This window comes from Coregonus lavaretus, assembly GCF_964263955.1.
Source record: "Coregonus lavaretus genome assembly, chromosome: 1".
Lineage (NCBI taxonomy): Eukaryota > Metazoa > Chordata > Actinopteri > Salmoniformes > Salmonidae > Coregonus > Coregonus lavaretus.
The window spans coordinates 49210592-49238514 of NC_139988.1; the positions used below are offsets into that span (position 1 = coordinate 49210592).

At 41.5% G+C, this 27923-nt stretch overlaps 2 protein-coding genes across 2 annotated transcripts in view; both read right to left on the reverse strand.

Annotated features, from left to right (window-relative positions):
* LOC311127361 (uncharacterized protein) overlaps nucleotides 1–6194 on the reverse strand; it is a 41376-nt gene extending 35182 nt beyond the window's left edge. Inside the window, exon 1 of the mRNA XM_084159200.1 lies at nucleotides 5848–6194. Within this exon, the coding sequence (XP_084015326.1) occupies nucleotides 5848–5926 (79 nt within the window). The 5' untranslated portion in view covers nucleotides 5927–6194. The remainder of the gene's footprint in view (nucleotides 1–5847) is intronic.
* Nucleotides 6195–26072: 19878 nt separating this feature from the next.
* On the reverse strand, nucleotides 26073–27626 carry LOC311117455 (calcium homeostasis modulator protein 3-like; the record flags this gene model as incomplete). The annotated part of the gene is made up of 4 exons (XM_084157523.1): nucleotides 26073–26525; nucleotides 26776–26903; nucleotides 27077–27204; nucleotides 27340–27626. The coding sequence occupies 4 exons, from the start codon at nucleotides 27624–27626 to the stop codon at nucleotides 26073–26075; spliced, it is 996 nt and encodes a 331-aa protein (XP_084013649.1).
* Between the last annotated feature and the right edge of the window lie 297 nt (nucleotides 27627–27923).

The window sequence follows — 27923 nt, forward strand, 5'->3', positions numbered from 1 at the left end:
CATCCAAATCCCTTTGGATTTTCAATTAATGTCCCAGAGACCTGGCTCCCTGTTCAGAGAGATCAAACAGCACCTCGCGCAGCTCCAGGCAGCTTGGAATGTGAATAATGCAATATATTGTAAGTGCCCAGGAGTATGAATAAAGTGAAGGTATGTGTTTTGTAAAATACAAACAAGAGAAATAGGTCAATGCCTGTGCTTGCAGGATATGTAGAGACCCTATTTCCCAATCAGTTTTCTTCTATAACCTCGACCACAAACTCTTTATTCAAGACCTTATCTTTCAGCAGAAGTATTGGAATGACTTAGTTGGAGAAGTTGACCTGGTTTTGGTCAACTGGTTTTGGCTACAGGTTTTCATTCAATAGCAAACCAAAGAACTAAAGGGTTGCTATGTTTCAGGTTGCCTACACAGAATAAGCTTAGAGGAAACCATTTCTGAAGTCCCTTTATCCAAGCCATCCTTTCTTAATCAACAGCACCTCTTAGATGTTAAGTCCCCCATATGAGCGGTTCCGGACTGGTTCCGACTGGAATTTTGGTGTGCAAAGCGCTCTGTGAACGCCTTAGGGTCTCATGCCTTATAATGCCAGCAAGCCCCATCTGTCTCTCAGCAGTGTCAGGTTTCAGAAACTAAGATAATTGATTGCACCCAAATTGGACATTTTAATATAATATTTAATAAATATAGTACCTAACATCCGATTTGGACCAACGTTTTTTCTAACAAAAAGCTAGACATGAGGAATACAAAGAATTGGTCAAAAGCCACCAACAGACCCCCCACACCCCATGCCAATCCCACTCCAACAACGAGTATACAGTATCAGTTCTCTATGTCTGACAAGTAGTACGGAGCCAAGGCTCTGAGTATTGTTTCTTCATCCTATGTTATGTGTTCTCAGTGAATTCGGGGATGTTTTTCCCCCCTGTTCAGAGAAATTAGTGATTGAAGTTGTTAGGTCTATGTCCCATCCTACATCCTGATATGACCAGGTTATGTCCACTAGATGGTGCTGTTCCTGCTATTAGGTGATTTAAAAAAAGAAATCCCCCCCTCAATGTTAAAGGGATAGTTCACCCAAATTACAAATTGACAATTTATAACTAATTACTACCAGAATGGTGAGTTCCAGACCTTTCTAAAAATATGCAACATTACCAGTTATTGTTTATGGCCATCTCATGAAAAATAATTACGTTTGGGTATGTCTATTTAGGAGGAAATCACAATTTTCCCCTATCATTCAAGAGGTTTTAAGAGAAAACATATTTTTCTGTGACTGAAGAAACTAGGAATTTATTTTCAAAACCAAGAATGTGGAAATTAATAAAAGCTGGAGATGAATAAAAACGTTATTTTATGGATTAAAGTTAATAGATAAATTGGTTCAAGAAATGAGAAAAACAACAATCTTGCTTTGTGAGAATAAACTTTTGCCTCTTTTCCTCTCTGTCTATGCTATTTTATCCTTATAAATGCAGTGATTGCCGGTTCCTCTGAATTAGCAGCAGACAGAAATGGGACCAGATTGACATGAATTTCACGCTGAAGTCACCTTGCTTATTCAACCATGTAATCCAACTACTACCATTGTGATACAATCTGCTTGGCTTGATCCCTCAAATCATCTGGTATCGCACCCAAGTAAGTGTCAACATCATCCAGGTGTCATCATCGGAAAGACTAAACAGATCTGAAATCCTACACTGTAATTGAACAGACAGCTGAGTCAGCCCAGTACCAGTAAGACTGAGTAACCCCACAACATGTAATTAGGCTACACACTGTCCGCCCCCCTAGACTCGTCATTCTGTCATAAATGACGGAGTCAGGTGTTTTCCTTAACATGAATTTCACATTCCAGACGCGCAGTATAATATTGTCATTCAGGTTGGCCAACAAAAAAAGCCCTGGATTCTCAACTTCACAATGATGTCTCTAAAGGGGAGTTTAGATAAATTGATCGCCCTGCTGCCAAATGCCTGGAGCTTCTACTCTACTGTGAGAACAAAGGTTTAAGCTCCTGGATGGCTGTCACTCCCTCACAGGGGAAATACAGCCAGCCAGCCAGTTTCCAGAGGCTGGTCGGTTCGGGGAGGGGCTAAAAGATGTGCTGTAAGGAGGGGTAATATCCATTCCTCCCCTCTGCAGTGTGTGTGTGTGTGTCCTTCATTAGATTCCACGGACCCTCCCTGAGGTGTGTTGTCCACTGCAGACTCAACATTCCACAGAAGCTGTCATCCCAACAAACAGATGATTTATAACTAGAGAATGACAGATGTTGTTAGGTTGAGCATGTACAGTATATTTCTACTGAAATGCTCCCATTACTTAAACTAGGCCAAGAAGAGTTTCAAATAAACTTGTTTTCCACTCACTGAAAAGGGTGTATTCCTGCTTAGTGTTTTTGGAAGTAGGCTGTATCTCCCCAAGCAGGTGTGGTCCTCCTAAGGCAAAAGGTAGGCTCCAGTAGCTCAGGCTCTGGGCAATGGCATGTGTAAGCCCCGGGCAAAACTGTTCATTCAGTTGGCCCCTTGGATCCTAAGTGGAAAGGTCATAAACAGGTTGTGACAGGCGTGCTATTTTTACGGCCGGGGGGCTTTGGAGAATGTCAGTTCTCTGTCAGTCAGACTGACCACAAGCCTGCTGGTAGAACTTCATGCCCACTACTAGTCACTGTCATGAAATTTAGTTTTTTAATACAAGTTTCAACCTGAAGTTGTTAATGATGTAATGGTAACCGGAGGTGAATACTCAAGAGACATATTTATAATTCAAGGAAAACACAATTATAATCCAATTGACCGAAAGAAAACAAAAAACATATTTTCCAACATAATTTCAACTGCAGTTCAGGTGACAGAAACAAGATGTCCTGATGAGGTGTGAAATACCGCCACACACCTTCCCTCTCAGCCATTCCCCCATCTCTCACCCCTTCCCCCAAGGAAACCCACCAGGGCACCTCTCAGCTCCATGTCTCTCAACACACAGGCCTAGTATCTTTTCTCCCTTTCCACCTCTTCCTTGGATGTGAGGTCGACCCTGAGTAGGGTTCCCAGACTGCGAGCTAGGAGCTAGCAGTGACACCGCTCCCAACTCCTCCACTATCAGACGCCATTAGGATAAGGCAAGAATGTGCAGGAGAGCTAACTCAAGTCAAGTCTCCTTGGGGCTAGTTTCCTCCGACAGCGCAGGTCTGGAGTTAGAATCCTCCCACAATCCCCCTCACCCACCAACTCTGATGTTTCTAAATAACACATATTACTTCAAAATTGAACACAAATCAACATGAATATGTTTCAATAGGTAATTCCCAATCTTGTTGGAGGTTTGATGAAGGAATCTTATATCGACACCGCCATTGTCTTTTGATTATTGTGATCATAATTAATTATTGTGGCAGGATCACACTGGAAAAACTAGGGCATCAAGACACAGTTGAACTTCACACATAGTTGAAGTAAATCTGATGTTTAACATGTAAAGTACTCCCCTTACTCCCTTCAGGTGCTCAAATTCCTCAGGACCTGAATCATACCTGTCAGCCTGTCCTCACAGGATGATTCCATTCCATATAGCAGTGAATTCCACCGCGTGCCGCTCTGCCTGGTTCTGTTTATGAGTCAGGGTGATGAATATCGGGAGGCAAGGGGGGACTCTTGATTTGTTCATCGCTATAATATAAAAACATTTTAACATTACTGATATAATTCCTTAGTATGTACTCAGGGAAACGCTATACACAAAGGGTGTGTTCATAAATTCATCAGTTATTCTGCACTCAGACGAGAGTACTCGGAAATCGACGTAGATAGCCAGAGTGAATGTACAAAGTAAGAGCCAAGGACGTTTTCTGATTGTTAGCTCCTTTTTCCCAAGAAGAATTACAGTGTCATTGTATTTCACCCTCAGTTTTTGAGACAATCCTCTTGCTGTGAAATAAACTGCGATAGAATGACAACAATAGGGCCACACAAGAATACACCAATAAATAACTTGCCTTGATGTACTGTACACAATGTGAGCGTTATCTTTACAATGGGCTTTTTCTTCCAAGCCAAGGATCATGGCAAACAACGTGATTCCTGCCAAGGGGAGTCTAGTGTCTTTCACAACTACAACAATGCTGGGAATTCTCGGTCTCAGGACAAAACAAATTGAGGATCTGAGGGGGACAATCCTTCCCAACATATGTTGGTCATACATAAGCTGAGATCGTTATCTGATACAGGCGGATTCTTGGAATGCAGATACACCTGTAAGCTACAGAATAGTCCCATTAGTGGAAGGAGAATGAGGGGTTACACTGTATCACAAGAGCCCCATAGATTCTGTGACTATCAACAGGTCCTAAACACAAGATGATTACTGTGTTTTCCAGTCAGGATATTTCAGACTTCCTTCCTGAAACATGTAATATGTAGCTATTATGCTTTATCGGATGTAATTTGTCAAAGCACTTGGTCTTGCATTGTCATATAACATAAAGCTTTTGTCTGCTGATTGCCATATGTAATGTAATATGATATTCTCCAATTACCCCAGACATGAGGATGTGGATTGATATGAACATGTTTCACAGCTTTATTCAGAACGGCTCCACAGCACCGACTATTAATGTCCCTTTCCTCTTAGGTTTTGTTATTTCATGACACTGCTGAGTTTTGAAGAGTCAACCTACTTTTTGGTGGCACGTCTGTACAATATGCTTTGCTTTAGCTTGGATCATATAAAACAAACAGATGGTACATAAATGAGAATGATAATAAAAGATGTCTCACTTCCCAATGGTATAGTAATTAAATGTATTGGCATTGGAAAGCAAAAGTAATTGTATTGTCTGGGCTCCAAATTAAAACCACGCTAGGCTATATAAAAGAGCATATTGTTGCTTATTCTAATCAAGAGACCATTTATTCCTTATCAAGTCCAGTTCTGTCAGTAAAGGTCTGAATTTAGCACCTGCAGATTCACAGCAAAGCAAATGTGTTGTCTTGCCATTGCAACTTTTCACGTCTACCACAAAATGCACCCCTAGTCAATTGAACTACAGATGTGAGATCTTAATTTGAGCCAGTTTGCTACAGCAGGAAAATAATCCTTCAGCAACAGGAAATGTGAATTATTATGTGGATTATAAATAATGGACATTTCTGTAGGGGTTGATACATTTGTCGTTAGGGCAAATGAAGTCTGAAATTTCGAAGTGGAAATTACAAACTTTAGAAGTCTTTTAAAACTCAAATACACTACAAGTTTGCATTTCCTGCTTTGCAGGAAAATGTTCAGCAACAAAATAGTGATCAAATTAAGATCCTACATCTGTATGTGAGAGGTAACAATAATACTTTACTCTCCTCTGTTCACTGAGAAAAAGTCCATGTGGATGTGAGTCAATATATGTTTGTTTTTGGATATGAGGACTTGTCTATGTTAGTGGTTCCCAACTCCTCGATTACCCCCAACAGTACACATTTTTATTGTAGCCCGACAAGCATACCTGATTCAACTTGTCAACTAATCTTCAGGCCCTCAATGAGTTGAATCAGGTGTTTTATGTCTGGGGCTACAACAACAAATGTGTGCTGTTGGGGGTACTCGAGGAGTTGGGAACCACTGGTCTATGTGACGAGATGATTAGTCTCCTAAAATCCTGACACCACAATAACCCAATGCTTTTAACTAAAGACCTTCAGACTGAAATTACACCTGTCTCAAACCACAAAAACACATCCAGCAGACACTCAAATTACAATTTGTGCTGGCAAATCCAGCTGGTAGGATGAGACAACATGATGGCACAAGAGACAGAGACAGGTTCAACATGAAGCGTACTCTACCTTTCCTCCAGGGGTTCAGGATGGCAAAGGACTTCTGCCAGCTGAATACCATGCTGGCTTTAGTCCTCCCCTGGCTCATGAATGTAATTCCACAGGTTCAGCAACTTCAGAAAAAGTGAGTAAAATATCCCCTCCTCAGCCTACAAAACAGCAGTCAAGAACTCCTCATCCCGTCTTGTTATGTGTCCTTTTTTTCTGCTTACTCCAGCTCCTCTGAGGCTCTCAAAGTAAACTTCAGTGTTCAGTTCTGTGGGAGACATCTGTTGTCACAGAGCTGAGTCTGTCTTCTGTTTGGGTCATGGTGCCTGCCTCCTGCTTACCTGTCTGCCGGTCTGTCTGGTAGCGTGCCTGCCTGTGGCTTGTTGCATCTGTATGTGAGTATGTCAGTGAGCTTCACTCCTCCATCTGAGGAGGGAGAGGGGGCCGGCCTCAACCGACATCACACACCACTACCACAGGCACAGATCCGCTGGGAGGAGTGGCAGCGAGCCAGAGGGAGGAGGAAGGGAAGAGAGGGGGGAAGGAAGGAGGGAGGAGAGGGAGGAAGGGAAAAGACTAGGGAGAAGCCTGGGACTCAAATTCAACCTGAGAGTGAATGTTTGAGAATAATAACAGCTGGATAGAAGGAGAGAGAAAAAGGTAGAGGGGGTTGATTGCCAGATGAAGTATTATTCACTGAAATATAGTATTTGAGGATTTTCTTGAATACTTTTTTATCCACCTTGTCATAGGGAAAGTGAGGGGGGTGGAATCTGCATCATGTGTCAATTACTCTATTGGGAAAACAGATCTGTTTCACTTTCGCATCTCAGAAGAGAGACAGGGTAGAGAATGTGCTTTGCTGTCTTTCATTATAAACTCTCACATGGGCCAGGAAATACCAAAGGAAAATGGATTGGATGATCCAGTCTGCCTCACAGTAGAGTTCCTAATCTACTTTGACACCAAAAGAAAATCCTCAAGTAGATTCTTGACTAGAGATCTGACATTTTATCCCATTGTTAAAGCCAGACATTATTGCCATCCGCTAACACCTCAACAAAACAATGGACCTGTAAATGTTTCACTACACTTCAAGCCTGCAACTGTACTATTGTTAATCAATGATAGCCAAAGTGAGACGTTTGAAAACATTCCAGAAATATACACTACATGGCCAACAGTATGTGGACAATCCTTAAAATTAGTGGATTCGGCTATTTCAGCCATACCCGTTGCTGACGTGTGTATGTGACCAATAAAATTGGATTTGATTTGATTTTGACAGGTGTATAAAATCGAGCACACAGCCATGCAATCTCCATAGACAAACATTGGAAGTAGAATGGCCTGTACTGAAGAGCTCAGTGACGTGGCACCGTCATAGGATGCCACCTTACCAACAAGTCAGTTCGTCAAATTTCTGTTCTGCTAGAGCTGCCCCACTCAACTGTAAGTGCTGTTATTGTGAAATGGAAACGTCTAAGAGCAACAACGTCTCAGCCACGAAGTGGTAGGCCACACAAGCTCAGAGAACGGGACTACCAAGTGCTGAAGTGCGTAGTGCTTAAAAATTGTCTGTCCCCGGTTGCAACACTCACTACCGAGTTCCAAACTGCCTCTGGAAGCAACATCAGCACAACAACTGTTAGTCGGGAGCTTCATAAAATGGGTTTCCATGGCTGAGCAGCCGCACACAAGCCTAAGATCACCATGCACAATGCTAAGCATCGGCTGGAGTGGTGTAAAGCTTGCGCGCAATTGGACTCTTGAGGAGTGGAAACACGTTTCCCTAGAGTGATGAATCACGCGTCACCACCTGGCAGTCCGACGGACGAATCTAGGTTTGGCGGATGCCAGGAGAACACTACGTGCCCGAATGCATAATGCCAACTGTAAAGTTTGGTGGAGGAGGAATAATGGTCAGGGGCTGTTTTTCATGGTTCAGGCTAGGCCCCTTAGTTCAAGTGAAGGGAAATCTTAACGCTACAGCATACAATGACATTCTAGACAATTCTGTGCTTCCAACTTTGTGGCAACAGTTTGGAGAAGGCCCTTTCCTGTTTCAGCAGGAAGCGAGGTCCATACAGAAATGGTTTGTCGAGATCGGTGTGGAAGAACTTGACTGGCCTGCACAGAGCCCTGACCTTAACCCCATCGAACACCTTTGGGATGCTCGCTGACTGTGAGCCAGGCCTAATCGCCCAACATCAGTGCCCAACCTCACTAATGCTCTTGTGGCTGAATGGAAGCAAGTCCCCGCAGCAATGTTCCAACATCTAGTGGAAAGCCTTCCCAGAAGAGTGGAGGCTGTTATAGCAGCAAAGGGGGGACCAATTCTATATTAATGCCCATGATTTTGGAATGAGATTTCTGACGATGTATTGTGTGTAGGAATTTCCAATCTTATAATTTGTTGCACCGGTGGTCCTGATATTATTAGATGATAATCGTACTTATTAAAGCAAGTATTTCTCCTCTTTTTCTTCTAAATGGAAAACAAAACAAGGTGATGGAATTCAGGCACACCCACACATTTGCTGCAGTCAGCTGGGCCACAATACAATACTTATCCTTTAATTAAAGCTCACTCTCTCTTTCATTCTCTCTCTTTCTCTCTTCCTAACTGCAGATGGATGAGGGGGTGGAATCGCTTGTTGTCTGTTGGGACACTAATGATCCTTTTCATTAAGCTTTCTTTGTTCTGGGTTGAACAAACTAAAGCCTTGTAGTTATTGAGATAAATTAACCAAGCGTTTGAGTGATTGTTGGAAGGGAAATGTTGGGCAGATTCTTAATATACCAAATTCCTTTTAAGAGACAGATTAAGCCATTGTGTTTTGACATTTTTGCTCCAATGCAGGCCATTAACGTTGTTTTGGTAAGGGACAGGTGGAGAGGCTAGAGGAGAGACAACACAGGGGTGAAATCCTTTTGGAGTGAATGAATGATTGAGTGAGCACTGGTACTGGATCCCATCCTATTCCACCCTTTACCTTCTCAGAGGCTGTGTCGGATTTTAGGGAAGGGGAAGGTTGATGCTGTATCCTAGGTTTTAGGGAAAGGGGGGGGGGGGGGGGGGGGGGGGGGGGGGTCTCTGGCTGCACATGCGCTCATCATCTACAGTTGAAGTCAGAAGTTTACATAAACCTTAGGCAAATACATTTAAACTCAGTTTTTCACAATTCCTGACATTTAATCCTAGTAAAAAATGCCCTGTCTTAGGTCAGTTAGGATCACCACTTTATTTTAAGAATGTGAAATGTCAGAATAATTTATTTTATTTCAGGTTTATTTCTTTCATCACATTCCCAGGGGGTCAGAAGTTTACATACACTCAATTGGTATTTGGTAGCATTGCCTTAAAATTGTTTAACTTGGGTCAAACGTTTCGGGTAGTCTTCCACAAGCTTCCCACAATAAGTTGGGTGAATTTTGGCCCATTCCTCCTAACAGAGTTGGTGTAACTGAGTCAGGTTAGTAGGCCTCCTTGCTCGCACACGCTTTTTCAGTTCTGCCCACAACTTTCTATAGGTTTGGGGTCAGGGCTTTGTGATGGCCACTCCAATACCTTGACTTTGTTGTTTGAGTTTGAGTTTATTTTTACAGGGACAGTGCACATTAATCAACGTTTCAGTAAAAGTGCCGGTTTTAGCCAGCCGGCTAATTTTCAACCGCAGTCCCTGGGCAGGTTATTAAAAACAATTACAATATGGACAATAACAACATAGAACAAGACATAGCATACAGACATAGCAACATAGGACAAGCAAGACGTAGCATACAGACCGAGCAACATAGAACAAAAAGCAGCAAGACAAAATTCATAAAAGCAACAAAATGTTTCCACACCTCAGAAGTTACAGACAACAGACATGGAAAGCGGCAACACACAGCTAGGGACCATGTTCACAAATCTGATTGACCTTTAGCCATGTCTTCAAGCATTTTGTGAAAGTGTGATATGTGGTGCAGTTGTGTGTGTCTGATGGCAGTGTATTCCAGACATGGGAAGCTCTCACAGAAAAAGCAGATTTACTAAAGGTGCTTTTCCTTAGGGGAACTACACAGTCACCTCTCATGGCAGACCTTGTGGATCTGCTGCCATATGTTTGAGTTTTCTGTTTAACAAAAATACTGAGTGGAGGGGGAGCCAAGCCATTTAGGATCTTGAATACAAGACATGCATCGGTGTATTGCACAAGATTTTCCCAACTCAGGAGCTCATGCTTTCTAAGGATGTGACAGTGATGATGGCTATTGGGCTTCCTATCAAGCACTTTGAGAGCCTGTTTGTAGACAGACTGAATAGGTCTTACTGTTGTACAGCAAGCTTGGGCCCAACTAGTCAAGCAGTATGTTAAGTGGGGGAGTATCATAGATTTGAAGTACAGTTTTGCTACCTCTGTAGTCAAACAATTTCGTATAAATCGGAAATTAGCTAGGTTGAATTTGGTTATTTGAATTACCTTTTTCACATGCTTTTTAAAAGAGAGGTTGGAATCAAGTATGATGCCAAGGTACTTAAAATCAGATACCCCCTGGAGCTTCTCCCCTGACACATAGACTTCTGGCTCAGTAGCATCTGTTGCCCTCTTTGTGAAGAACTTGCAAACAGTTTTTTTCACATTGAGATGCAAACACGAGTCACTGAGCCACTTTGTAACCTGGACCATTACAGTAGTGAGTTCTTGTGCAGCTTGTTGTTTGCTCTTTGCATGCACATATATCACTGTATCATCTGCATACATTTGAACTTCAGACCCAGTACAGACAGAAGGCAGATCATTAATGTACAGGCTGAACAGGAGGGGCCCCAGTATTGACCCTTGGGGCACACCCACATCATAGCTAAGAGTGGGCGATAGCTCATTGCTCACTCTGACACACTGAGTTCTGCCTTCAAGGTATGATTTCATCCATCTCAAGGCATCGGGGGAAAAGTTGAACTTGGACAATTTTGTGATGAGAATCTCATGGTTAACAGTATCAAAAGCCTTCCTTAGGTCCAGAAACACAGCCCCAACAACGCCCCCTTTGTCCATCTTGGACTTCACATTTTCCAGAAAAAAGCAGTTGGCCATTTCTGTGGAGTGTTTCGCTCTGAAGCCAAACTGCATGGAATGTAATGTGAAGGGGCTGTTGTTGAGGTGGGCAATCAGTTGTTCTGCTACACACTTTTCAACAACCTTTGACACCACAGGTAGTATACTAATGGGCCTGTAGTTACTCACGTCAGCAGGGTCGCCTGATTTAAAGATGGCCGTTATTATGGCCGACTTCCATACCCTTGGAAACACCCCGAGACCAATAGATGTATTGGTGACCTTAGTAATGGGGCCAATGAGTGACTCTTTGTAGTTTTTAAGAAAGGTAGAGTCCATCCCAAACACATCTTTGGCTTTAGAGTTCTTTAGTGAGCTAATCACCTTGTCTACCTTTGACTCAGAAACCTCCCTTATGATGAAGACAGGTTGAGCATCATTTACTAGCACTGAGCCCAATAAACCAGTGGAGGGGTTCTGTGTCAGTACCCTGACAGAGTCAATAAAGTAGGAATTGAAGGCTATTGCTATTTCGACTGCATCCTGTGTTAGATTGTTATTCACCATGATTTCTAGTCTTTTTGCAGTGTTACTATGGTCTTTCCCTGTTAACTTTTTTAGATTCTCCCAGATCAGTTTAGAATTTCCCTTTGCTTCACCAATTATGTTAATAAAAAAGTTTGCCTTGGCCTGTCTGATTTCTTTCATCACCTTATTTCTCAACATGGTAAACCTACGTCTGTCATGCTCTAATTTGGATCTTAGGGCTATTTTTAGATAATAATCTCGTTCTTTCATCAATTTCCAGATTTCTCCATTTAGCCAAGGAAGAGTGCTCTTTTGGCCAGGTTTGGATTTGATTTTCTTTAGGAAACCATTTAATGTAGTCTGGATTGTGGATAGAAAAACTTGACTATCAGCTTCCACGTCTGCATAGGACAAGAGATCATTCCAGTTAATTCCCTTAATTGCATTTTCAAAATAGCTTAATTCACTCTTAGGTATTCTTAGTTGATCAGGCTTTCTAACAGTAGAGAGGTTAAACCTGCTCTTAGACAGCTTTCTGGCTATAAGTGTCAGATTATGATCAGATAGCCCAGTAACCATATTGAATGATTTAGTCACTCTCTGGTTTATTACTGAACACCAAATCAATCTGTGTTTTAGAGCAACAAGTCACCCTGGTTGGCCCTTTAACTAGCTGTGTAAGGTCAAAGGTATTAGTGATCCGTTTGAGGGTTTTCCTACAACACTTGTCTTCATAATTAATGTTAAAATCTCCCATTAAGATGTCCTTAAACCATTTTGCCACAACTTTGGAAGTATGCTTGGGGTCATTGTCCATTTGGAAGACCCATTTGCGACCAAGCTTTAACTTCCTAACTGATTTACATTTACATTTTAGTCATTTAGCAGACGCTCTTATCCAGAGCGACTTACAGTTAGTGAGTGCATACATTTTCATACTGTTTCATACTGATGTCTTGAGATGTTGCTTCAATATATCCACATAATATTCCTTCCTCATGATGCCATCTATTTTGTGAAGTGCACCAGTCCCTCCTGCAGCAAAGCACCCCCACAGCACGATGCTGCCACCCCCGTGCTTCACGGTTGGGATGGTGTTCTTCGGCTTGCCCCTTTTTCCTCCAAACATAACGATGGTCATTATGTCCCCAAGTACCCATGTGCAGTTGCAAACCGTAGTCTGGCTTTTTTATGGTGATTTTGGAGCAGTGGCTTCTTCCTTGCTGAGCGGCCTTTCAGGTTATGTTGATATAGGACTCGTTTTACTGTGGATATAGAGAGTTTTGTACTTGTTTCCTCCAGCATCTTCACAAGGTCCTTTGCTGTTGTTCTGGGATTGATTTGCACTTTCCGCACCAAAGTACATTAATCTCTAGGAGACAGAACGTGTCTCCTTCCTGAGCGGTATGATGGCTGCGTGGTCCCATGGTGTTTATACTTGCGTACTATTGTTTGTACAGATGAACGTGGGACCTTCAGGCGTTTGGAAATTGCTCCCAAGGATGAACCAGACTTGGGAGCATTTCATTTTCCCATGATGTCAAGCAAAGAGGCACTGAGTTTGAAGGTAGGCCTTGAAATACATCCACAGGTACACCTCCAATTGACTCAAATTATGTCAATTAGCCTGTCAGAAGCTTCTAAAGCCATGACATCATTTTTGGGAATTTTCCAAGCTGTTTAAAGGCACAGTCAACTTAGTGTATGTAAACTTCTGACCCACTGGAATTGTGATACAGTGAATTATAAGTGAAATAATCTGTCTGTAAACAATTATTGGAAAGATTACTTGTGTCATGCACAAAGTAGATGTCCAAACCGACTTGCCAAAACAATAGTTTGTTAACAAGAAATGTGTGGAGTGGTTGAAAGATGAGTTTTAATGCCTCCAACCTAAGTGTATGTAAACCTCCGACTTCAACTGTATGTCAAAATGGTATTAATTGTTTTAATAAATAATTTTGAAAGCAACCCTCCTTTTTAATTTCCACATGTAGCAAGCAAAGTGTTTGTGTTGCCCAGCCTACATGGGTAGTAGGTGAGTCAGACAGACATTATACACTGAACAAAATATAAACGCAACATGCAACAATTTCAAAGATTTTACTGAGCTACAGTTCATATAAGGATATCAGTCAATTGAAATAAATTCATTAGGCACTAATCTATGGATTTCACATGACTGGGAATAGAGATATGCATCTGTTGGTCAGAAATACCGTAAAAAAAAGTTAGGGGTGTGGATCATAAAACCAGTCAGTATCTGGTTTGACCACCATTTGCCTCATGCAGCGCAACACATCTCCTTTGCATAGAGTTGATCAGGCTGTTGATTGTGGCCTGTGGAATGTTGTCCCACACCTCTTCAATGGCTGTGCGAAGTTGCTGGATATTGGCAGGAACTGGAACATGCTGTCGTACACGTCGATCCAGAGCATCCCAAACATGCTGAATGGGTGATATGTATGGTGAGTATGCAGGCCATGGAAGAACTGGGACATTTTCAGCTTCCAGGAATTGTGTACAGATCCTTGCGACATGGGGCCGTGTATTATCATGCTGAAACATGAGGTGATGGCGGAGGATGAATGGCACGACCAATGGGCCTCAGGATCTCATCACGGTATCTCTGTGCATTCAAATTGCCATCGATAAAATGCAATTGTGTTCATTGTCTGTAGCTTATGCCTTCCCATACCATAACCCCACCGCCCCCATGGGGCACTCTGTTCACAACGTTGACATCAGCAAACCGCTCGCCCACACGACGCCATCTGCCCGGTAACGTTGAAATCGGGATTCATCCGTGAAGTGCACACTTTTCCAGCGTGCCAGTGGCCATCGAAGGTGAGCATTTGCCCACTGAAGTCATTTACGACGCCAAACTGCAGTCAGGTCAAAACCCTGGTGAGGACGATGAGCACGCAGATGAGCTTCCCTGAGACGGTTTCTGACAGTTTGTGCAGAAATTGTTTGGCTGTGCAAACCTACAATTTCATCAGCTGTCCGGGTGGCTGGTCTCAGACATTCCTGCAGGTGAACAAGCTGGATGTGGAGGTCCTGGCCTGATGTGGTTAAAAGTGGTCTGCGGTTGTGAGGCCGTTTGGACATACTGCTAAATTCTCAAAAATTACGTTGGAGGCGACTTATGGTTGAGAAATGAACATTTAATTATCTGGCAACAGCTCTGGTGGACATTCCTGCAGTCAGCTTGCCAATTGCACGCTCCCTCATAACTTGAGACATCTGTGTCGTTGTGTTGTGTGACAAAACTGCACATTTTAGAGTTTACTTTTATTGTCCCCAGCACAAGGTGCACCTGTGTAATGATAATGCTGTTTAATCAGCTTCTTGATATGCCACAACTGTCAGGTGGTTGGATTATCTTGGCAAAGGAAAAATGCTCACTAACAGGGATGTAAACAAATTTGTGTACAACATTTTAGAGAAATAAGCTTTTGTTTGCATATGGCACATTTCTGGGATGTTTTATTTCAGCTCATGAAACATGGGACCAACACAGATAACAAAATAAAAATTTTAGGGGAATCCTAACAGTGCACTGTGCACCCGCCAACTTTCCTTTCCAATTCGCAAGAGGCTGAAACCAGAGATCTGTATAAAATGACGAGATGCTCATTTCTCCGGCCTAACAATGGGACTCTTTGTCCCAAAGGCGGGAAGGGGCGAAGCTTAGGTCTGCATTTTATGCACATAGCAACGCATTGAGCCTATTCTGGACCGATTTTGCAGAGAGTGAGACCTCTCGCTTCGCCTCTTCCTCTCTGCTGAAACTACAGTGCATTCGGAAAGTATTCATACCCCTTGACTTTTTCCACATTTTGTTACGTTACAGCCTTATTCTAAAATTGATTAAATTAATTATTTTCATCATCAATCTACACACAATACCCCATAATGACAAAGTGAAAATAGGTTTTCAGAAGTTTTAGCACATTTATTAAAAAATCAAAACCAGAAAAACCTGACTTACATAAATATTCAGACCCTTTGCTATGAGACTCAAAATTGAGCTCAGGTGCATTCCGTTTCCATTGATCATCCCTGAGATGTTTCTACAACTTGATTGGAGTCCACCTGTGGTAAATTCAATTGATTAGACATGATTTGGAAAGGCACACACTTGTCTATATAAGGTCCCACAGTTGACAGTGCATATCAGAGGAAAAACCAAGCCAGGAGTTCAAAGGAATTGTCCGTAGAGCTCTGAGACAGGATTGTGTGGAGGCACAGATCTAGGGAAGGGTACCAAAACATTTCTGCAGCATTGAAGGTCCCCAAGAACACAGCGCCTTCATCATTCTTAAATGGAAGAAGTTTACAACCACCAAGAGTCTTCCTAGAGTTGGCTGCCTGGACAAACTGAGCGATCAGAGGAGAAGGGCTTTGGTAAGGGTAGGTAACAACACATCTGCCACGCTGATCCTCAACACGGGGGCCCCTCAGGGGTGCGTGCTCAGTCCCCTCCTGTACTCCCTGTTCACCCATGACTGCATGGCCAGGCATGACTCCAACACCATCATTAAGTTTGCCGACGACACAACAGTGGTAGGCCTGATCACCGACAACGATGAGACAGCCTATAGGGAGGAGGTCAGAGACCTGGCCGTGTGGTGCCAGGATAACAACCTCTCCCTCAAAGTGACAAAGACAAAGGAGATGATTGTGGACTACAGGAAAAAAAAGAGGACTGAGCACGCCCCCATTCTCATCGACGGGGCTGTAGTGGAACAGGTTGAGAGCTTCAAGTTCCTTGGTGTCCACATCACCAACGAACTATCATGGTTCAAACACACCAAGACAGTCATGAAGAGGGCACGACAAAGCCTATTCCCCCTCAGGAGACTGAAAAGATTTGGCATGGGTCCTCAGATCCTCAAAAAGTTCTACAGCTGCACCATCGAGAGCATCCTGACTGGTTGCATCACCGCCTGGTATGGCAACTGCTCGGCCTCCGACCGCAAGGCACTACAGAGGGTACTGCGTACGGCCCAGTACATCATTGGGGCCAAGCTTCCTGCCATCCAGGACCTCTATACCAGGCGGTGTCAGAGGAAGGCCCTCAAAATTGTCAAAGACTCCAGCCACCCTAGTCATAGACTGTTCTCTCTGCTACCGCACGGCAAGCGGTACCGGAGCGCCAAGTCTAGGTCCAAAAGGCTTCTCAACATCTTCTACCCCCAAGCCATAAGACTCCTGAACAGCTAATCATGGCTACCCGGACTATTTGCACTGCCCCCCCACCCCATCTTTTTACGCTGCAACTACTCTGTTAATTATTTATGCATAGTCACTTTAACTCTACCCACATGTACATATTACCTCAACTACCTCAACTAGCCGGTGCCCCCGCACATTGACTCTGCACCGGTACCCCCCTGTATATAGCCTCCCTACTGTTATTTTATTTTATTTCTGCTCTTTTTTTCTCAACACTTTTTTGTTGTTGTTGTTTTATTTTACTTTTTACAAAAAAAAATAATGCATTGTTGGTTAAGGGCTGTAAGTAAGCATTTCACGGTAATGTCTACACCTGTTGTATTCGGCGCATGTGGCAAATCAAATTCGATTTGATTTGATTTGAGGATCGAGGGAAAGATGAACGAAGCAAAGTACAGAGAGATCCTTGATGAAAACCTGCTCCAGAGCGCTCAGGACTTCAGACTGGGGTGAAGGTTCACCTTCCAACAGGACAACAACCCTAAGCACACAGCCAAGACAATGCAGGAGTGGTTTGTGACAAGTCTCTGAATGTCCTTGAGTGGCCAGCCAGAGCCCAGACTTGAACCCGATTGAACATCTCTGGAGAGACCTGAAAATACCTGTGCAGCAACGCTCCCCATCCAACCTGACAGAGCTTGAGAGGATCTGCGGAGAAGAATGGGAGAAACTCCCCAAATACAGGTGTACCAAGCTTGAAGCATCATACCCAAGAAAACTCAAGACTGTATGTATTGCCAGAAAGTGCTTCAACAAAGTACTGAGTAAAGGGTCTGAATACTTACGTCAATGTGATATTTCAGTTTTGTATTTTTTATAAATTTGCAAAATTGTCTTAAAACCTGTTTTCACATTGTCATTATGGGGTATTGTGTGTAGATTGATGAAGACTTGTTTTTTTATTCACTTTTAGAATATGGCTGTAACATAACAAAATGTGGAAAAAGTCAAGGGGTCTGAATACTTTCATAATGCACTGTATGTCACCGGAGAAAGCATCCGAGCAAGCGAAACAGCACCCCTCTATATGTAGCCCATGTATCTGATGCTGTCTGGCCAGAAATAGTATGTCATGACATGCTCTTTTGATCCAGATAGCATCAGATACATGGTCTACAGATACTGAGACAGAAGACGGGCAACGAGGTGCGTTACGGCGGGCCAGGCCCCCTAAATCTCGCCCATAACGCCGTACCTGCCAATGTGTAATACAAATAGGCTACCAGCTAAATACTGTATATAGCTACAGATAGACTGCATTGTCTACATAATGAAACAATCCCTAGTAAGTTATTGGTTTGACGGTGGACTGATTGTATTATTTGGTATTAATAGACTGGTTTTCCGCAGCACAAATGTTCTATCCAAGGACTACGCACTGTAAACCCCAATGTGCTGTCATTACTCAAACCTTTTGAGGAAACATGTTGCCCTTAATATGTCTGAGTACAGTTACTTAAAGTGATTTTGTAGTCGTTACTCAAACCGATCACTCTAACCCTGTAGGGCAGTGGTCACCAACCGGTCAATCACGATCTTCAAGGCATTCCTATTCGATCAACGATAAAGGCTTGAGCTATTTATTTATTTTTTGTGTTGAGCTGTTGGCGGTAGGTGCACTTGATTCAGAAACCCTGCCACAAGGGTAGGCAAAGTGTTCCCATTTTGGACCATTTAATTTGTCTAAAAAGACAAACTCCGCCTACCCGGCGGCCCGGTAGATCTAAATCAAATCAAATTCTATTTGTCACATCCGCCAAATACAACAGGTGTAGTAGACCTTACTGTGAAATGCTTACTTAGAAGCCCTTAACCAACAATGCAGAGTAATTTCTTTAGTAAGTAAGAAAATATTTCTAACCTGAAGATCACTGACTTCATGATTTGACCTAGTTTTTTTCCCAAGTTCCCAGTTGTCTTGAAAGCAACATGACCATCATTCCTACAGAACTGTTTTTATTAGGTTAATGTTACATTTTTTAAGTCATGTTGTAAAAATAAATCTGAGCGGTAGATCTCGGCTTGCTTTCTGACTGCGAAAGTGAACTTGACTCAGAAAAGGTTGCTGACCACTGCTGTTGGGGGTCCAGATTTTAGTTGTATCAGCTTGAACATTTTGAGTAACGCCCCCACTAAACCACACCTCCAATATAATTTCACAGTGTGCCTTGCCTTTGAGTGAATTGTAGAGTTATCACCCATGACTGTATTTGTTAGTGACAGAAACATGGTTGTTGAATTCATTCATGTTCAGTTCTGTGGCCTTAACCAAGTGAGTTCCTAGGGCAGTGTTTCCCAAACTTGGTCCTCGGGACCCAAAGGGGTGCACGTTTTGGATTTTGCCCTAGCGCTACACAGCTGATTCAAATTATCAAAGCTTGATGATGAGTTGGTGATTTTAATCAGCTGTGTAGGGCAAAAAACTAAACGTGCACCCAGGGGGGCCCTAGGACCGAGTTCGGGAAATCCTGATATAGAGAGCAGCTGTTGCTTCATGAGGTAACTCTACCTGAAAATACATGATCTAAGTGATTGATAATTGGTATTCAGCAGTCATAAAAGTATGCTTTATTTACTTTAAAGAACTTCAAAATAGTGATTTTGTCAGACAGTATAGCCAGCAGCTCTATAGAGATGAGATGATGACTTGGAATGAAATAATAGTCATCAAATAAAACAAATGTAACATACACAACTGAAATATTTTATTAAAGTAAAGTAATGTGAATAAAGTATGGTTAATAAGTGATAAGCAGTAATGGGCTGTCACTACCATCATGGGACTTTTATTAATTGTTTTATTCTGTGTTGTTACAGCATTCAACCCACATAATGCATAGCGCAAAATGTAAAATAAAATAATTTTGAAATTGAATAATTTTTTGAATCGAACCGAAACCAAACCGACCTCAAAAAGCACTCAGCACTAGAAAGTATTCACTCCCCTTTACTTTTTCTACATTTTGTTGTGTTACAGCCTACATTAAAAAATATATATTTTGTGGATTTATGTTTTTCATTTTTTTAAATAAATCAATAAAAAATGAAAAGCTGAAATGTCTTGAGTAAATAAATATTCAACACCTTTGTTATGGCAAGCCTAAATAAGTTCAGGAGTAAACGTTTGTTTAACAAGTCACATAATAAGTTGCATAGACTAATTATTTGTGCAATAATAGTGTCTGTACCCCACACATACAATTATCTGTAAGGTCCCTCAGTCGAGCAGTGAATGTCAAACAGATTAAACCACAAAGACCAGGGAGGTTTTCCAATGCCTCGCAAAGAAGGTCACCTATTGGTAGATGGGTAAAAGAAAAAGCAGACATTGAATATCCCTTTGAGCTTGGTGAAGTTATTAATTACACTTTGGATGGTGTATCAATACTCCCAAAGATACAGGCGTCCTTCCTAACTCAGTTGCTGGAGAGGAAGCAAACCGTTCAGGGATTTCACCATGAGGCCAATGATGACTTTAAAACAGTTACAGAGTTGAATGGCTGTGACAGGAGAAAACTGAGGATGGATCAACAATATTGTAGTTACTCCACAATACTAACCTAAATACTAACCTAAATGACAGAGTGAAAAGAAGAAAGCTTGTACAGAATAAAAAATATTCCAAAACATGTATCCTGTTTGCAATAAGGCACTAAAGTAAAACTGCAAAGAATGTGGCAAAGATATTAACTTTATGTCCTGAATACAAAGTGTTATGTTTGGGTCAAATCCAACACAACACATCACTGAGTACCACTCTTCATATTTTCCAAGCATGGTGGTGGCTGCATCATGTTATGGGTATGCTCGTAATCGGCAAGTACTAGGGAGTTTTATTAAAATAATGTAGCTAAGCACAGGCAAAATCCTAGAGGAAAACCTGGTTCAGTCTGCTTTCCAATAGACACTGGGATACAAATTGCTTACCAAGACAACATTGAATGTTCCTGAGTGGCCTAGTTACAGTTTTGACTTAAATCGTCTTGAAAATCTATGGCAAGACTTAAAAATGACTGTCTAGCATTGATCAACAACCAACTTGTAAGAGCTTGAAAACATTTTTGAAGAATAATGTGAAAGAATTACCCAGAAAAACTCACAGCTGTAATTGCTGCCAAAGATGATTCTAACATGTTTTGACTTGTGTTAATACTTATGTAAATGAGATATTTCTGTATTTCATTTTCAATACATAAAAAAAAAAACAAAAAAAAAACATGTTTTCATTTTGTCATAATGCGGAATTGTGTGTAGATGTGTGAGAAAAAAAATGTAATCCATTTTGAATTCAGGCTGTAATACAACAAAATGTTCGCTACACCAGACCTACGGCTGCACTTTCCATCACGAGCAAAGAGCCGTCCTCCCACCTGATCCACAGCTTTTGTCTTGATTTCATTTGATTGAAAGAGTTTGACAAAGACATCAATGGGACAGACCCCAAATGAAATCATAAGGGCACACTCATCCACCTACACTCATAGTCTGCCAATGCCATGGTTTTCACCACATGCACATCTAAGCCTTTCATTTAGTTACTAACTGACTAATTTAAGAATAAACCAATTTAGGGTAATTTGATTCTGGTGGTCAGAAGATCAGAAAGATTGGTCAGTTGAGAGGTTTTGTTGAGCCCCAAACATAGTAAGTTGAGAGGGGGGAGATGGGGGGGGGTCGTTTTATTTCAGATCAAGCTCTCTCGAGGAGGGAGATGACCTCAGTAATCTGATTATTGTCTGTGTTATCATAAGGCATTCCGACTGCTATTAAGTAAATCTGACTGTGTGTCTGCAATGGTGTTGCTGCTAAACAAACATATTAGGTGTTCCTGAACTTTAGTAAAGTCATATAGACTGAAAGCACTGGGGTGCACCTTTAACCTGAAGAAATAGGATAGGGGCTTATTATTTAAGATGTCAGTCTAATATGTGACAATTCATTGTGAAGGTAATGGTATTGGCAAATCATCTCGAAAGAGTTATGACTAATATGTCAATCAAGGTAAAAACCTGTCAATATTAATCAGATAATATACTGAATGTTGTTTGATTAATCATTTTATTTTAACAACAACTGTGGTCATAATAGCACCCACATTAGTAGAAATGAAAGAGCATGTCCAGTTTATTTTTCTCTTTTTGACAGCACACTTGGAATACAGTTGTATATTTATTTGAAATGCTGACACTTCAAAATCCATTGATACAAGTGTGTGTTGATTTGGAATTCTAGCCACCTCTGTGTGAAAACTATAACAGGTTCTTGAAATCAATTTAAGTTCTGTTTCCTCTTGAACTTTAAAAGGCATTTTGAACTACACTTGGCCTTTATGAGATTAGTTTATGCACACATGATAATGATTATAAATCAGAACATATGTCAGAATGATTGTATTAATTGTTAAGGCGTGTGGGACTTGTGCTGTGTCTTTCACAGTACTTAGAATACAGTGTTTTCCACATGCAGTATGTGGACAGTTGCAATGTATCATTATCATGTTAACACTGGAAAATAATTGATGTTTTGACATCCATGAAAACCAAAGTCCTCAGCTCCATAAAAGTGTGTCAAAGTAAAGTATTTGACCAGGCTATACATTTTAACATTTTAAAAGCTAAGCATTGTTACACTTTATGATTAATAAAAAATAATTGTTCTGCTTGTGTGAGATAACAGTAACAATATGACCTGTGGGTGAACAAGCTTGAGAAATGCTTCAACATGACATATTTCAGGAGATATCGTATCAGAGAAACACAAACAGTAACTGAAGAAGTAAATTTAATGAGTCTTATTCGCCAGGGTATACCAAGGTCAACCCTCCTGAATCACACTGTAAGACACTGGCAGGGAGTCCTATCTGATACTGTCATGTATAGGTTACAGTGTATTTACAGCTCACACCTTGACTACCACATCACCACATGAACACTCTCCCTAGTAATTCAAGCCTGCTTGACTCTCAGACAGTGTGTAAGTCTATACTTACTGTTGTTACCTCGATGGAGGAGGTTTGCCTTTAGCCTCTAGATTTATGATGAGGGGGGACGGCGTTGATGTGTCCACAACAAAAACCCAGACAAGTCGTTTCTTGCATGTTGCTCTCTTGGTTGAGGGTACAGTAAGAATAACAATGTAAAAAGGAATGAACAATCAGGCTTTGATGAAAGTCAAATGGAGGGTTTTGGGGAACTTGGTGTTAACGACATTTGGTTATATATGGAACAGTAAAGCAGAGGAACAGTAGCCCTATAAAGTCTCAAGGGGTATAAGAACATGTACAGGCCTTTTTTAAATAAAGTACAAAGCTTCCTACACTATGGGACAAAAAGAAAAAAGAGTCGAGGAGCCTTTTGCTAAAGTAACTGATGGGGCGATGCAATGGAGGAAATGGGTTAATGGGTCGTTTCCATATGTTTACAGCTAGCAGTCTCGTTGATAACCTCACAGATAACCCGGGCATATTTCTCTCCACCCCCAGCATGTGGGCCCAAAGCCTGCACATGCTGACTCAACAAAGAGCATATTTACCAGCCCAACGGCTGCTCCTTAGTGTTGGTTTTGTAGTCTAAAACTGGCAAGTCATCCTGGGGTTACAGTATTGTTTCAGTTTCTTTTTTATCCTCATCACACACTTGCATGACTCACTCCTGTGAAATGAATATAGCCCAGGGTGTGATGTGGGTGATTGTGTATTTTCTGATATCTTACCAAAGGTCAATTTGTGGTTGAATGGGGTGCCCATTGTGTCAATAGACCATGAACCGCAGTAAATAATGCAGAGCCCATGTAAAATGACTTGATTCCTTATGTACTTTTATTTCCCTTGGATAACAGATCATCTATGTTTTTTTTTTACTTTTCAAGAGCCTCCTTGATTGAGCAACATCAGTGATCGTAAAAACATGGGCACACAAAACTCAAACAAAAACAGTTTTGCTCTTCAGGACATCTTCGCCACAGATTTTCACAACATGGTTAGCTAAGCCTGGGCAAAACACTCAGGAATGCAAGAGGCACACAGCAGCAGCTAGTTTACACCATCTACAAGTTTCCAAATACACTGTCTCCCTGTCAAGTAGCCTATCACATGCAGTCTAAAAGCCTGTGATTGAACAATCAATATAATTTGATTGGTGTAGTCTCTCAATCTTGTGTTATAGTAAAATAACAAAAAAGTAATTATCTAAGGCAAAAAGCAGGACCACAAAGAGAGGGCCACAATGACTACAAAGTATGTGTCCTGTCTTTGGGCTCAGAAAAGGAGAGGGTGAATTTAGGATGGGGACATGCTGAACTGAAATGTGACACAGATCACTCACTTGCCCTGGGAGAAGATAAGATGGCATCGGGGAGAGGGGGGCAAGAGCCTTGTCCCTGGACCATTCACAGTAGTCTTTGTTGCATGAGACAGATTGGCAACTGTGAATCCCATCTTTGTTTCAATTGATTATTTCAGAGCCAGCACCATATGATCATGGCTTTAACCAAAGACAATAACCCTATTGTCAAGTCTGGGATAGATATACAGTGCCTTCAGAAAGTATTTACACCCCTTGACTTTTTCCACATTTTGTTGTGTCACAGCCTGAATTTAAATGGATTCAACTGAGATTTTGTGTCACTGGCCTACACACAATACCCCATAATGTCAAAGTGGAATTATGTTTTTCGAAATGTTTATAAATTAATAAAAAATGAAAAGCTGAAATGTAGTGTAAAGTATTCAGCCCCTTTGTTATGGCAAGTCTAAATAAGTCCATAATAAGCTGCATGGACTCACTCTGTGCAATAATAGTGTTTAACATGATTTTTGAAGGACTACCTCATCTCTGTACCCCACACATACAATTATCTGTCGAGCAGTGAATTTCAAACACGAATTCAACCACAAAGACCAGAGGGTTTTTCTAATTTCTGGTAAAGAAGGGCACCTATTGGTAGATGGGTAACATTTAACAAATCAGACACTGAATATCCCTTTGAGCATGGTGAAGTTATTAATTACACTTTGGATGGTGTATCAATACATCCTGTCTCTACATTATACAGGCATCCTTCCTAACTCAGTTGCCAGAGAGGAAGGAAACCGCTCAGGGATTTCACCATGAGGTCAATGGTGACTTTAAAACAGTTACAGTTTAATGGCTGTGATAGGAGAAAATTGAGGATGGATCAACAACATTGTAGTTACTCCACAATACTAACCTAAATGACAGAGTGAAAAGAAGGAAGCCTGTACAGAATAAAATATTCCAAAACATGCATTCTGTTTGCAATAAGGCACTAAAGTAAAACTGCAAAAAACTGCAAAAAATCCAACACAACACATCACTGAGCACCACTCTTCATATTTTCCAAGCATGGTGGTGGCTGCATCATGTTATGGATATGCTTGTCATCAGCAAGGACTAGGGAGTTTTCTTTTTTATAAAAATAAACGGAATGTAGCAAAGCACAGGCAAAATCCTAGAGGAAAACCTGGGTCAGTCTGCTTTCCAACAGACAACTTCACCTTTCAGCAGGACAATAACCTAAAACACAAGGCCAAATGTACACTGGAGTTGCTTACAAAGATGACATTGAATGTTCTTGAGTGGCCTAGTCACAGTTTTGAATTAAATCGTCTTGAAAATCTATGGCAAGACTTGAAAATGGCTGTCTAGCAATGGTCAACGACCAACTAGACAGAGCTTGAAGAATTAAAAAAAGAATAATGTGCAAATATTGTACAATCCAGGTGTGTAAAGCTCTTCGAGAATTACCCAGAAAAACTCACAGCTGTAATCGCTGCCAAAGGTGATTCTAATATGTAAATGAGATATTTCTGTATTTCATTTTCAATACATCATTTTTAAATTGTAAAAACATGTTTTCACTTTGTCATTATGGGGTATCGTGTTTCTGATAGGTGAGAATTTATTTTGAATTCAGGCTGTACCACAGCAAAATGTGGAATATGTCAAGGGGTATGAATACTTCCTGAAGGCACTGTAGCTGAGAGTGACTAAAGCCATGTATCCTTTAGTACATATACAGTAAATTACAATAATAATATTTATTGGCACTTTATGTTATGGTACAGACATTACCAGGGATTAACTCAAATATATACGGTAAAATTATAATTACATAGAATTACTTATTTGTTGGGATTAGATGAATCAGGCACCACTAGGGACTATTTGTCGGCCATCTGTAATTTGCATGTCTTGTATTCATAGGATATGTAAATGAACTATGCAAAACTTGCCAGTCTAAATCCCAGCATATTCAAATATTCAGAGGAACAAGGTTTCTAAGGTCCACTCTCTAATAGGATTTTCGACATAATCATGTTGAATGTATTGTTTGTAGCTTATAGCTATTTATACTATAGCACACACACACACACACACACACACACACACACACACACACACACACACACATCTAAACATCCGAGTAGAGGGTTTGTCCATTGTGGTCCTCCCAGGTGACACACACCCTAGGTCTGTAGGCCATTCTAGTGACATCCAGCTCAGGCCTACACTGGAACCATGTTTGAAGCAGTTGATCCATCTGTTCCTGCTTGGTGATCCCATGGAGTCTTTCCTCCTCTTCATCCACCATGTCTTCTTCCCCCCTGTACCTGACTTCGGGTGAGAGAGGCAGTCTGAGTACTGTGTCATCCCGCATGCCCTCGAAGAACTGCACCACGCACTTGCGGGCAAAATCGCGGCAGTGCAGCACGCATGTCTCATCGAAGAGCTTCTGCTCGATGTCAAGGTAGTTGCTCCAGTAGCGTGTCTGGAGGTTGGTGGCATGGTCGTCGAAACAGGGCTTGATGAGACGGCCCAGTGCACCCAAGAGAATGAAGAAGAGGAGGATAGACCAGCCAATCGCCTGTCAGGAAATACAGTACAAAGCATTGGCATTCTCGAATGGATGGTGGAGGACATCAGTCATCAGGGTGATTGTTTCTGACACACCCCGGTTTAAGAATAGGATTTGACTGTACAAATTTCGAACAAAAGCCAACCTACCTAAGTAGAGAAACAACATTTTTGCCCATTTGAATACTAAACCCATCAATTAAAATACGCAAAGTAAAGACATGAGTTTCAGAGGTATTTAAAAATGGGAGTACACTCACTTGGGAGTAGCAGCGCACGTAGCGTGAAACAGCTTTACGAAATGTGCTGTTCCTAAAGATCATGTCCTCCTTGCAGGGCACCTTGGCCATGAGCTTGATCAGGTCCAGGCCAGTGTTGTTGGGCATGCCTGTGAAAGTATAGAGTACAACTAAAGTTGGTGTTTGAGTCCAAGTTAGAGTGTTATAGTGGACAAGACTAGACCATTTTTATTCTGGGTGAGAGTTTGGGTGAAAGTCAGAGTTACAGTTACAGTGCTATGAGTTAAGGTTATGATTGACAGGTGTTTCGGGCTATAGCTACCTGAGAAAGGCTTGGGGTCTACACTCATGCTGAAAGCGCAGATGAAAATCTTCCCATCCAGCAGAGTGACCAGAATCCACACCATGGGCGCCAGTAGAGCCCTCTGCATCATGGCAGAGAACATGTACCTGCAAAGGGTTAGGAATAACATCACAATAATTACAGGAAGTAATAGTTGTTTTTTGGTCTAAAAGCTGTGATGGTAGTGGTAGTAAACACAGGAACATGAGAAGGTGGTTTGACAGCAGCACTTGACAACTCACTTGACAATGGCAGGATTTTTGCTTCTCTTCCCAATGGGTCTCAACCATTCTTCCATCATGACTCCTGTGTGTCGATTGACCAAGATTCCCAGGAAGAAGAATATTAAAGGTGGGACAAACATCACCCCCAGTGCGTAGAGTTTGTTGTATTGTGGAATACAGGGGCAGTTGAAGTCAAAGCTGGTGTAGAGCTTCACACTGATCAGGGCCAGTACAATACAGATTCCATTTGATATGGACTCGGAGTTGGACTGAAAATACTGCAGAACTAACTTCAGACGGTCCATGGTTTAGTTAGACCGAAAACTTAAGGCACACATATGACAATGATCCGGTAAAGTGGTCAGACTAGGTTAACACACTGTCAAAATAGATACTAGAACAGAGATACTGCATAAAAGTAACCGCCAACACCTTCTTTTTTTAAAACAAGTAAGATTTGCCCTACCACAAAATAGTCCTCACTGAAGAATCAACTTAATTCCAGTGTTGAATAAAAATGTCAATACCGTACTAGTATTTTTTTGTTTTAGGTTAAGTCTCAAGTCAGAGCAGAGGTTGAAAATGCACCAGACAGATTAGTG